Consider the following 12453-nt stretch of genomic DNA (forward strand, 5'->3'; position numbering starts at 1 on the left):
CTCCTCTGAGTGCTATTTCTCGTACAGTTCTTGCATCTCCTCTTATCTCCTCTGTCTCTGTGGATGCCCTGCAATCGGGAGTGTTTCTCTTTTTAAGTCCCACCATGCCTTTATTCTTTATTTAGCCGTTGTAAGAAAGAGCCAGCTCTCAGCTTACAGGAGTGGCTTTGCATTGCGAGGAATAAGAAAACAACAGGGTGCCGATGAAAAGACAAGGAAGAGAGGGCAACAGGAGCAAATAAAATGGAGAAGAAAAGAAAATTGAGTCCTGACCAGAGACTGAAATGATTTACGAAATTAAAATAATACAGGAAGGAAGAGATTTAGTCCAAAATTCCACTATTTATAAATTCTGCAGCCTGGCCCATGACCTAATGTGTGTGTGAGAGAGTGTCAGCTTTATGACATTCATAGAGTGAGCGACAGAGAGTCAGATGGGTGGAACATCATATCTATAGGCCACACACACACACACACACACACACACACACACACACACACACACACACACAGAGTGACTCACTTTACTGCCCACTGTGCTCAGTGGGGTAGAAAATAAATGTTTTTAATGGTCAGAAGCTGTTGGGAGTGCTTATGGAGATTATGGACATATTTGTGTATGTGTGTGTGTGTCAGTTAAAGCGGAGTTAAAGCACTCTGCGGTGTGTGGGAGTCACTTGAAGGTCTTATGGATTAGCTTTTTAACTAGATTTGTGTAATGAATTGCTCATGACTATGTTTTCAGTTCAAGTTCAAGGCAGCGTTTTGTCAATAATGATAAGCATAATCATTGTAATAATTCTGTATAGCACTTTGGAAAAAAGTTTTACAAAGTGCAGCTACATCTAAACAAAATGTCAACAATCAACAATTTAAGTTTAAAATTTTAGGTATTTAGCAGTTAGCCTTATTCACCATGAGCAAAATGAAATAACAGGCATGGCTTTATGATGCTTTGCTCAGGGGCACTTGGACATCATTGGCCACACATATTCTCTTGTGGGTATCAAAGCCGTGCACTCTTACAGCAACGGGACCGGCTCTTAAAACACTATTTCATCCTTCCAGGGTATTAATTTATTCCATTTTCCAGGTGTCATCCTCACAGCCAACCTTGCCCATTTGCTTGGCGTCGGACGTCACCCATATATCACTTTTTTGCTGAAATCTCGGAAACAGTGATGGCCAAAACTATTATAAATGACATTGAGGATCCTGGAACTTACTTTATAGTAGTATCATCCAAACTCTGCTCACTGGCTGGAACTGAATGTTGTGTTGCTTGGTTGCACATTACGCTGGGACACTTTGGGAGAAAGCATAATGAATTAGAGTATAAGTGATTTGATTGGAGAAGTTATTTTGGATAGACCGCCATGGAGTTGCAAATAACGTTGCCTGTCTAAATGAAATGAGTCAAGTTTATGACCCACAGTGGGAGGCATCTGAGGCCAATTCTTAAAATAGGCTAATGCCGGCTATAAATGTAAAAGTGGTTTGTTTTTGGTGCATTTTTTTAACCTTGGTTTTTGGACGGCAAGCAGGAGGAAAGTGTCATCCACTCTCTTATACTGCCAGCATTACTCTGTGGTCTTGTTGAGCGACTGTTTAATTAATGTCAAGGACCCCTAAACCTCAATGGATGCACATTAGGCTATGCTCTCCTGTTTTTGTCCTTGCTACCATCACTGGAAAAGGTTTCTGTGTGCGCAGCGGCTTTTAAAACAAATTATATATTGTCATATTATAGCCTGGGGGATAATCATGGTGAGAGTGAAACGATAATCAATGTAGTAAACTGTCTTTCATTATGCTGAGGACCCTATCGAGGAAATATAAATGTTAGGCTAATGCAAGGCTATAATTTCAAAATGATGATTATAATCGGGTTAGGGCTATTGGTGGATTTCCTGACTAAGAAATTCTTAGTCAGGAAACTCACCACAGCCCTTACCCCACCAATTAACCAACCACACTCTTGGTCAACCCCAGAAGGCCCCCAACTGATTAATGAAGTTTGACCAAAAGGAGGCAGGACCCCCCACTTCTCTCTCTCTCTCTCTCTCTCTCTCTCTCTCTCTCTCTGTCTCTCACACTCACACACACTCAGGAAAATTATGTCTAAGTGGTCCACAAAATATATGGAGATGCTTATACAGACTATACAATAACACATGATCTATTTCGTGCTCCCTATCTCTGTGCCTTTCCTTGTCTCTGTTTTCTTCCACCACTCCTCTGGCCTTTATCCTCTTTTTTTGCTCTGTTGTTTGTGTCTGTGTGTTTAAGGGAGCATGGGGATCAACATTGTTTCCAGCTCTTCATGTGTGCACACACAAATGCAAACGCAAATGTGTGCTATAGAATCCATGTTTTTAATTGTGTGTGTGTGTGTGTGTGTGTATGTGTGTGCGCCTTCACACACCCTGACAGTACATCATTATTGCCAGTATGGCATACAGGCTTGACAGCTCTCCACTTGCAGCTGGGTGCACGTGGACAAAGCACTGGTGCACACACACACACACACACACACACACACACACACACATACACACACAGATTAAAGACATAAAGATGCAAAGGTGCATAGCAAGCACTTAGTATCTCTTTGGACATTTGTGTGTATGTATGTGTGTATGTATGTGTGTGTGTGTGTGTGTGTGTGTGTGTGTGTGTGTATGTGTGTGTGTGTTGCATTCCTTTGTGCTGTGTTTCCTAGTCCTAGTGAGTCTTTCCTCTCATTATACATGGCCCATTAGCACAGGAGTTCGTGCTGTCGGAACTGAACAAGGAAAGTACAGCAGAAACACATGTTGTACCCCTCCATCTCTCCTTCTTGTTCTCTCTCTTTCTCTCTGTCTGCCACTCTCTCTCTCCCTCTCTCTTTCTGTTTCTGTGTGTGTTTCTCTCTCTCTCTCTCTCTCTCTCTCTCTCTCTCTCTCTCTCTCTCTCTCTCTCTCTCATCATCTTCATCCTCTTACAAGCTTTGTTATCCTTTGTTTTCCTGTCTTTCTTTATCTGTTTGTCTCCAGGCAGTTTACTGGAGAGATGTAGTCACTTCTGCCCAGTGTCTGCAGCCAAGCCTGTGACTTTGTGTGTGTGTGTGTGTGTGTGTGTTTAGTTATTATTAGTTATTTGATCCCAGAGAAGGCAGAGGGATGAAGTCAGGAGTGGGGGGATACATACCTACTGGATACGCATTCATTGTGAATCTGCGATGTGTTTGTGCGGGTATTTTTATCTGTTCATGTTCCTATGGTTGGCTCAGTTGATACACCACTGCTCTTGGAGTTATCTTATCTTTCTTTTTGTTGCTTTAAAGCAAATTTGACTTGAAATGGAGATGGATAGATGAAGAGGAGGATGAACAGTCAGAAAGAGAGTAGGAGCCAATAGTTATTTTTGATATTTATCGATGCTGTGATAACAAAAGGGAGGAGAAAACTTCCAAAGGTTCTAACATGGAGAAATATATTTTATTATATAGGGTGTATTATAGAGAATATTGAAAATGTGTAAAAAAAAAAAAAAAACATGCTTCAAGTTTCCTCCTGTCTTACCTTCAAAAACCAGTTTAAGTCTGTTTCTTCATCTGTGACAGTCAGGAAAACCACACAGCACTGACGTCCAATAATCTTGTCATCTTGTCAAATTAAATCAGTTCAATAATCTTGTCATCATTTTTTTTTTTTACACCCACAGGACACTTGCCATCTAAGCTAGTTTAGATTGAAAGCACGATGGAGAAAATCAATCAAGACATGCAGTTCAATATATTTTTTAGATAATTATGTTTCACTGTAATATGTAGAATCCATGTTAGCAAAACCTAATGGCTCATTTTATCTAATTACAGTGTTTTGTCACACTATCAGTTCCTGGGGAAAACCAACTATTTCCCAGCTGTGTTTCATTTTCAATAAGGCAGCTCCAAAAAGTATCTTGTTTCTATGGCCTTTAGCTAGGGTTGTCCCGATCCGATCATGTGATCGGAAATCGGGGCCGATCACATGACTGAAGACTCGATCGGGACTCGGACGTTATGTCCCGATCAGGTATCGGATAAATAATATATATACATATGTATATTTATTGTCAGGGTTTTCCCTGCCTTATAATTTCTTAGGCGCACCGCCTAGACGTTTTCACCGACCGCCTAGATCAAATGAACGCGGAAAGGGGAAAAAACGCACACCGACATATTCAATCTGCGGCTCCTTTAGGAATCTGTTGTTGATGCTAGCTTGGATTGTCCGGAGGGAGTTAGGCGGGTACTGGGCCATACGTCATGAAATACTGACAACGGAACTAACCAATCACTGCAGCGAATAGTTTGTGCGTGCATGCTGAGAGGATGCCTTTCAGCCGCGACATATCCGCTGTAGGCTAGGCGGAGGGGGAAGGTATGAATCGCCTAGCGCGAAAAACACAAGCGCTCGCAAATACCAGTGATACAATGACAACATAGCGACTTTCCAAAATATCCCCAAGTGACTTTATAACCTAACGTTAGTCAGAAACTTATTTATGTAACGTTTGTTGTGTTTGTTTTTGTGCCGATATGCCGTGCGCTGGCCGCCCATCTCTCCCTTGTTCCACTTGCTGATACAATGACAACTTAGCCACTTTCCAGACTCCCCCAAGTGACTAAACCCCCTAACGTTAATCAGAGACGGATTTGTGTAATTATTGTGTTCGTTTTTATGCTGCTATGCCGTGCGCTGGCTGCCTTCCCATCTCTCCTTCGTTCCACTTGCTGTTCGCTTCGCTTTTCACACACAAGCACCCAGCCCCCCTGCGCAGTAAGCTATCAGCTGTATACTAGTTTCCAACCGCTTGGTTTTTGTATTAATTTCTGTACTTTATTTTATTTCCTGCTACTGTTTGTGTTTGTACATATTTTGTCAGTATCTTAGATCTTGCCATTTATGTTTGTGTGTGGAGACATTTGAGAAAATAATTAAAAATAATTAAATTATAAAATGTTAATCTAATGTCCAAATAAATCGGTTAATCAATATCTGCGTTTGCCAATTAACTGCCTTTTATCAAAATGCAGTTTGTTAAACACTTAAATTGTTATACTAGCTTCTTCATTTGTCTCAAAGAGTGCATTTCATTTCCATATTGACCTATCTGGAACCGCGGTTGTTTCTTGGCAATCATTAATAACATATCATTTCCTGGTTTTATAGAAGTATCGGATCGGGACTCGGTATCGGCAGATACTCAAAATCAAATGACTCGGACTCGGACTCGGGGGCAAAAAAACGTGATCGGGACATCCCTACCTTTAGCTTTGGAAGAGGCTGATCATGTCCACAAATATTGATTTTTAGCCTCCCAAGATCATAGAAATAACACCAAATCTGTTTTGTTAACACCACTGTGAAATAAAAAGATGGCAATAAAAAATGCATTAACTGTTTCAAGCTGCAACAATCGACAGTAAAAAAAAGAAATGGAGTCAGTTTATCAGTATTTCTCCATGTGTTAAAACTCCAAAAGATGCTGAGAAGATGGACAAACTTCTGCGATGAAAAATGCATGCGGACCTTTTTAAACATTCAGTGTGGTCTAATTCACAGAGAGATGTTTCACTGCATAGATTAAAATATGCTTTTTGTACAGATTTGTTGATGTTTCTTTTGATTTACGGAAGGCCGGAAAACACAGCAAGCGTTTCACTGCCAATCTCAGTATTTCATCATTCATCGGTTTTCCAGAGCTTAAGTCTGGCAGATATTGTGCTGGAAGGAACTGAGCAGTGCTTTTCTGTTATTAACACACACACACACACACACACACACACACACACACACACATGCACAGAGAGAGAGAGAGAGTAAAGAGACAAGGACAAGGACATTACCATTACGCAAAGATGGATATTCATGGACACACATACACTGACACACACATTTAAAGCCACAAGGACACATAATACACAGATTCAGAAGATTTACATGGACACACACACACACGCACAGCCATACTCACTCATCGAAATGCCACACAATTAGGGTTGGGCTAATGGTCAATATCATCTTCCATCGCCATCAACCACTGAGCCCTCCACCATCATAAAATTGTGATTTAAAAGCCCTTCCACTCCAGACAAAAAAATATGTATAATTCCACTGTGTCTGCTTTTTCATACAAAAATGTAGTAATTACTTATTTATTACTTATTTGCCAGGCTTGGTTTGGGAATCAAATTAAAGCTCAGAGTAATCTACATTTATCCTTGGTAGGCAAAGAGCAGGGAGAGGGGGAAAAAAAAAGAGCTTGGGACTGACAAACACCTTCCACAGGATGCTTTCTAGACAAAAGGGGAATTTGGGGATTTTATTATCATTATTATTATTTGTCTGTCACTTAGAGTCATGCCAGTGATAATAATGTTACCTGTTGTGCTACTTAAAGAGAGTAAATGTAACAGATGACACAAAAACCGAATGCCAACACAAGAGAACTGAATCAAAGCCGAGTCGGCTAAACGAGTCAGGACAGAACAGGGATGAGGGTCTGTAATGATGCGTTCAAGCTCTATTCAGTAAAAATGAGTATTGGGCGAAGGTAAATTATTATGTTATTGTGCCAATTCAGTTGACACTGTTCAATCCTGCTGACAATATAACACTGCCATTATAATGGTTTTACCTTCAGAAATAATGTGTATGTACTAGCCTGGCTTTATGTGTGTCTATGCGAACACACATATGTTCCGTGTGTGTGGGTGTGTGTGTTCTGTGTGTTTGTTGTTTACCTTCAACATTGTGCTCTTGCTCGCTGTGTTGTGACCTTTTAGCTAAGCCGGACCGGATTTAATCAACAGCAGCACCCCTACAATGCACATTCACACACACACACACACACACACACACACACACACACAACGACAGCCAAGTCAGTACTCGTTTTCTCCATAAATAATGGTTAGGTGTGTTGTATTCCTGTTTCTTTGTTTGCATCCCATTATTCAGTGTAGGCCAGGAGTCAGTCCTATTAAAATTTAGATTTAGTAACTTGCATTCAGCAGCACCTTCCTCTACATCAACCTCAGACTTCCATGTAGCTTTGATGGGGAATTTGTGGGGAAGGCAGGCAAAAATCAGGAGGAATCAGTTTACAGGAATATACCAGTGTATTTTGCATCTTGTTTCACACATATATTTGATTAGAAACCAGACTTTTCACCCATTAGAAAAAAAATAAATAAATAAATATTAGTGGGACTATCCGGCTAAAATCAGAGTTACAAGGATACAAGGATACACGGAAGTTTATTTGTCATTATACAACAGGTTGAATAATGAAATTAAAGTGTGGTTCCCTTTTGATTGATTAATTGATTGTATAGAAAATAAAATTATTTAAACATGGAGGAGTGCAGATGGTGCATTTAGTAGTCTCACAGCCTGAGGGAAGAAGCTGCTCTGTAGTCTGGTTGTACGGCAGCGAATACTTCTGTATCTTTTGCCTGATGGCAGCAGGGTGAACAGGCTGTGGCTGGGGTGGGTGTTGTCTTTTAGGATCCTTTTGGCTCTGCGCAGGCACCTCACCTCCCCAATATCACTGATGCTTGGTAGATGGGTGCCAATGATGTTTTGGGCAGTTTTAATCACTCGTTGCATAGTCTTCCTGTCCTGGGCCGTGCCACACAGTGTCACACAGTGTATTACTGTCATAAGTTACATTAAGGAGAAGAAAAAAAAAAGACTCAGGTGGACAGTCCATGGAAAAACTCTGGCATAAATATGATGATATCATCAAGGAACAGTCATGGTATGACCATCAGGGCCTTAGTAGGAACTGTGGTCTTCTAAGCAAATGGCATGCGCATTAAAAACTAACTGGACCAGTGTGGAATGATGTATGCCGATGCTAATGGTCTATTAATTTGATGGCATTCATTTCATTCTAAATGCCATATCTCTATCTTTACAACAAAAGGAGTACATAATAAGCCTAAGTTCTTTATTGCAAGTTTTATTTATTTATTTATTTTTATTTAAAAATAAGTGTGACTCATTTCCTAGATAATTATGCAACCTTTATTCAATTTTGAATAAAACTCAATTTATTTATCAGGGTCAGATATTTCATTTCAGTGTTGAATTGTGTAACCAAATGCATTCCAACACTGCTGCTTTTTAACCTTTGCTTGCAGTTAAACTAGATCTGTGTTTAAAATTTGTGCTAGTGTTAAAACCATTACTGAACACTTCATGCTGGACTGAAAAGGGTATTTCTTTCTTCTGAAAATACTGATGGAATGTCTCTTTTCCACCCGTGCGTGTGTGTGTGTGTGTGTGTGTGCGTGTGTGTGTGTGTGTGTGTCCGTGTCCAGAACCTGCTGTCAGAGAAGGTTGACCAGATGATGGAGTGGTCCTCTCGTCGCTCAGTTGTCCGGATGAATGGGGACAAGTTCCGTCGCTTTGTCAAGGCCCCTCCCAGGAACTACTCTGTCATCGTTATGTTCACCGCGCTGCAGCCTCAGAGGCAGTGCTCCGTCTGCAGGTACACACACTCACAAGCTCAAGACCCAATGCGCTAATTGTTATTTCCACACTCTAGCCTAGTTCCATAGTCCCACCATACCAGCTATTCCTCTCACTTCTTTTTCCTTTCTGCCTGAGCCGACTCTCTTGTCCTCTTGCAAGTTTTGCCACTTCTGTGAAGTTCACCTGCCCTGGAGATGTCCTGGTGCTCTCCTAACACACACACACATACACTTACACACACACACACACACATCCAAAACTTATTTAATATTGCACACACTTCTCCTTACATACACACGCAGACTCAGACACCTTGGGGAATGGAGAAAGCAGTGTTATGTAACAAGAACCTGTGCGTCACGTTGACATTTGGATCAAAAGGCGTACAACCAAATGGGAATGAGTAAATTCCAGAGAACAAGGCCAGCAGGTCCCACTTACCCACTTACATACTAAAAGCATTAAAAGCACTGAGCAAAGTCCTCTCTGTGCAGCAACTTGCAAACTAATATTGGACTTAAGATCAAGCACAAACTAAATTTTTTAATACAATATTAAAAGTGACGTGTCTTTGTTTCAAAATGATTCTGCTTAAAACTTGACTTTGACTTGGCATTTATTTAATGATATTGTGTCATTTGATTTCTTTTAAACTAGCCTTATATATTTGATATATATGTATATGTTATGATGTGCACAAACACAACATTAAAGGGTTGCTAGGAATTTACGAGGGGGTCTCAAATTAAATTTTCCCCACTTGGAAATTGCAATTTTACAAAGCTTCTCTTCACAACAATGTAGTGTTCAATTTGTATGGATTACTGTTAAAGGTGTGGATGGTTTTGTAACTCTTGCATTATGTAGAAGTGTTTTGTTTGTTTGTTTTTCTTTACTGCTCTTTACTGTTACTTTTTAATTTCTTTTTAAATACAGTAAAATAGACTGCCATATGCTATTTCTAAGTGTAATTGCAGCTCACTAATTCTCACGGTAAAGTTTTGTGAGCAGGCAGAGCACTGAATAAGAGAAGTCAGTTCATTCGTTTTGGTCTAATATGATAGTTTACAAGGTGTATCACTTTGTAGCATCATGGTAAGGTAGTGGCCCGAAAAAGGGACAGTAGATGTAATATTTAACATGCCCAAGCACTTAAAGCACGAGAGTACTTCTTCCCTAGTAAACCCTGGTTTGTGCTGTTAGCTCTGTAATAGAAACTAGAATAAGCTTTAGCCCCAGCTTTCCCTCTTTTATCCCGTCCTGTAGTTGAAAACAGGCTAGTGAGGCCAAAGTAGACCCATTTCATAGAATAATGGAAACCAGGCGAAGGAGCCCAGACCAGCCTTGTTTTGTCTTGTAGTGAGAACCAGCGAGTGTAAAATAGTCCTGTTAAGCCCTGTTGTGCAAACTGAGCTGGAGTGTAAACATCCAAGCTCTGGCTGGCCCCGTTTGGTCCTGTAGCGGGAACCTGTGAGCCCTGATTTGGTCCTATAGTGGCCTTAATAGCTCTATTTCAGGCTCTTAAACCCTGTCAGCCTGAAACCCAGTAAACTTTGTCTCACCCTGCGACCAAGGTCTTTTAAAACATAGCAGTGGTGTGATAATTCGGGGAGAGAGCATGCACTCGCCATAAACTGTTTGCGGCTCAGACCATTAAAAATGTTTTTTGTGGAATCTGTGACAGGGCCTGTCTGGTCCTGCAGTATAAAACAGGGGCTGTTGACTGTTTCTTATGTTGTAGAGGAAGTCCGACTAGTTGATGTAATCAGCAGTGACTGTCTCCATCCTGACCTGGCCTGTTACTTTAATCAGCCACTCTGCTATTTCATCAATCACTTGATGAGATAACTTATTCATTACTCATGTCTGCATCACTTCCTCCCATGTTTCTGTCTGTCTTTTTTCTCTTTCTTTCTCTGTCTCAACAGACAGATGCTCTCACACATCATTGCTACCGTAGGTTTTGCCCCTTGACTCACACACTTACACACACACACACACACACACACACACAAAGCTTTCTCTCTCAGTCCTGTGCTCTTTCTCTAACCCATCTTGTGCTCTCTCTCTCTTTCTCTGACTCTCACACACACACACACACACAATCTTTGTATCAGACTGACCTCTGACACATCCGTTTATCTATTTATCTCAAGTGCCATTTCTCTTCCTCTTAACAAGGAAGAAAGACTCCATATTTGATGTGCCTCATGCATTCAATAGTGTCACACTCTCCATCTAACCCTTATGTAATCCCTTGCTCTTTATTGTAATTTACACCTTTCTTGTGTTCTCTCATTCTTTCTTTATCTCTGCCTTTCTCCAGGCACGCACTTGTTAACATGAATGATAGCATCACATCATTAGAGCAGAAAGATATTGAGAGTGTAAGAGACAGAGAAAAAGAGAGAGGGCACGAATAAGAGATGAATGTTAGATGGCAACAGAGGAGTCTGAGTTAAGAGAACTAACAGGCATTGAAAGAGACGGCTAATCACCAGGGTCCTCATCCCCACATCACTCTTTGTCTGTGTCTCTCTCGCTCTCTCTCGCTTCCTTTTTCTCTATCACTCTTTCTATCAGTTGCACAGTTCAAGGCTGGTCAGAGAGCATTAAAAACAGTAGGGAGGGGGTTTAAAAATGATTGCTCATGTAGTTCCTGGTGATCAATGCAGTCTACTTTAGTAATTAGGCTGTTTTTATTTGTTTGTTTTTTAATATTGAGACAGAGAGGAACTATGTAGTGCTCAAACAGCTGAGAAAGAGCCACTGACAATGGACCGGCTGTTAAAAAACACGCTTTCTCTGGCATTGTTTTGTACTCATTATCAAAGTAACAGGAAGGGGCCCTGCATCGGCAAATGTCAAGAACATGTAGAGGAATCTTTGCAGTGTAACGCACCGTGACTCTGCAACAGCACTGCTGATTCATCTCTGCAAGAATCCAGCAATCTGAAACCCACGAAGATGGACCAGGCCAAACTATGATGATAATGTTTATGTCAGCTCCTCTGAAGTATAACAGAGGCCAAACTGTGAGAGTGTTTGCCCTCGCTGCTGACATGATTTCTATAAATATGCAACCAATTAATGCTGCAGTGAGCAGAAAGTAATGGAAGTTATTTGTTTGTTTGTTTTTTTGTCCATAATGTGCTTTAGGTTTTGTATAATTTTAAGTTTCCAAATTTTGATTTAACCCATGTACTCAAGAGTGCACCATGACAATGTGCTTTTCCACAACTGTCATAAACGGCAGAGCCAGGAAAGCGTCACATTTCGGCAACAAATCCCCGCAGTGGGTGACGTTAACTCATGACTCTGACCATCAGCTGCCTGGTTCGTCCACATTTTCACTTCACTTTCCCAAGGCTTTTCTCTCTCCTTTAGCCCGCTTTATTTCAATTCACCGATTCATTGATCTCTTCTTGCTTCAGTTCAGTCTATTCCTTTCAGTTCATTTGTATTCACTTCAATTCAATAGCCTTTTGTTATTAAGTAGGGATGCAGCTGAGTTCTGACTTTCATTTCTTGTGCTGAGGCGAGTTCAGGTTGTGTCAGTAAATATTTGCTCCCTTTCTTTGGAAGACAGCTAATAGAGTTATATTGCGATGCTCATTAGGATTCCTTGGCATTCCTTCATGTGTTGCCAGATAAGCAGCTTCACCTTGTACAGCAGAGTAAAGCCTCGGTTCTCTAGCTCTGCTCTCATCGGAGTAACATGTATGGATCATCAGGTTTGACTGGTATTACAAGAGACACAGATCAGAAACAATAATTTATACCCTGTCATGTATTATTCCGTATGTATACATAATGTATAATTTATAAAATATTTACAATTGGAGGGACAAAGACCGTCCAACTGTATTTCCCCCTGCATCATTTGTTTTCCCTGTTTCTCAGCTGAAGTCTTTGAAATTTATTTTATATTCAGTCCAAACTG

At 40.6% G+C, this 12453-nt stretch overlaps 1 protein-coding gene across 1 annotated transcript in view; it reads left to right on the forward strand.

Moving 5' to 3' along the window:
• tusc3 (tumor suppressor candidate 3) overlaps positions 1–12453 on the forward strand; it is a 112361-nt gene that overhangs the window by 38065 nt on the left and 61843 nt on the right. Inside the window, exon 2 of the mRNA XM_030061417.1 lies at positions 8357–8526. Within this exon, the coding sequence (XP_029917277.1) occupies positions 8357–8526 (170 nt within the window). The remainder of the gene's footprint in view (positions 1–8356; positions 8527–12453) is intronic.

This window comes from Myripristis murdjan, chromosome 1, assembly GCF_902150065.1.
Source record: "Myripristis murdjan chromosome 1, fMyrMur1.1, whole genome shotgun sequence".
In the NCBI taxonomy this organism is placed as follows: Eukaryota; Metazoa; Chordata; class Actinopteri; order Holocentriformes; family Holocentridae; genus Myripristis; species Myripristis murdjan.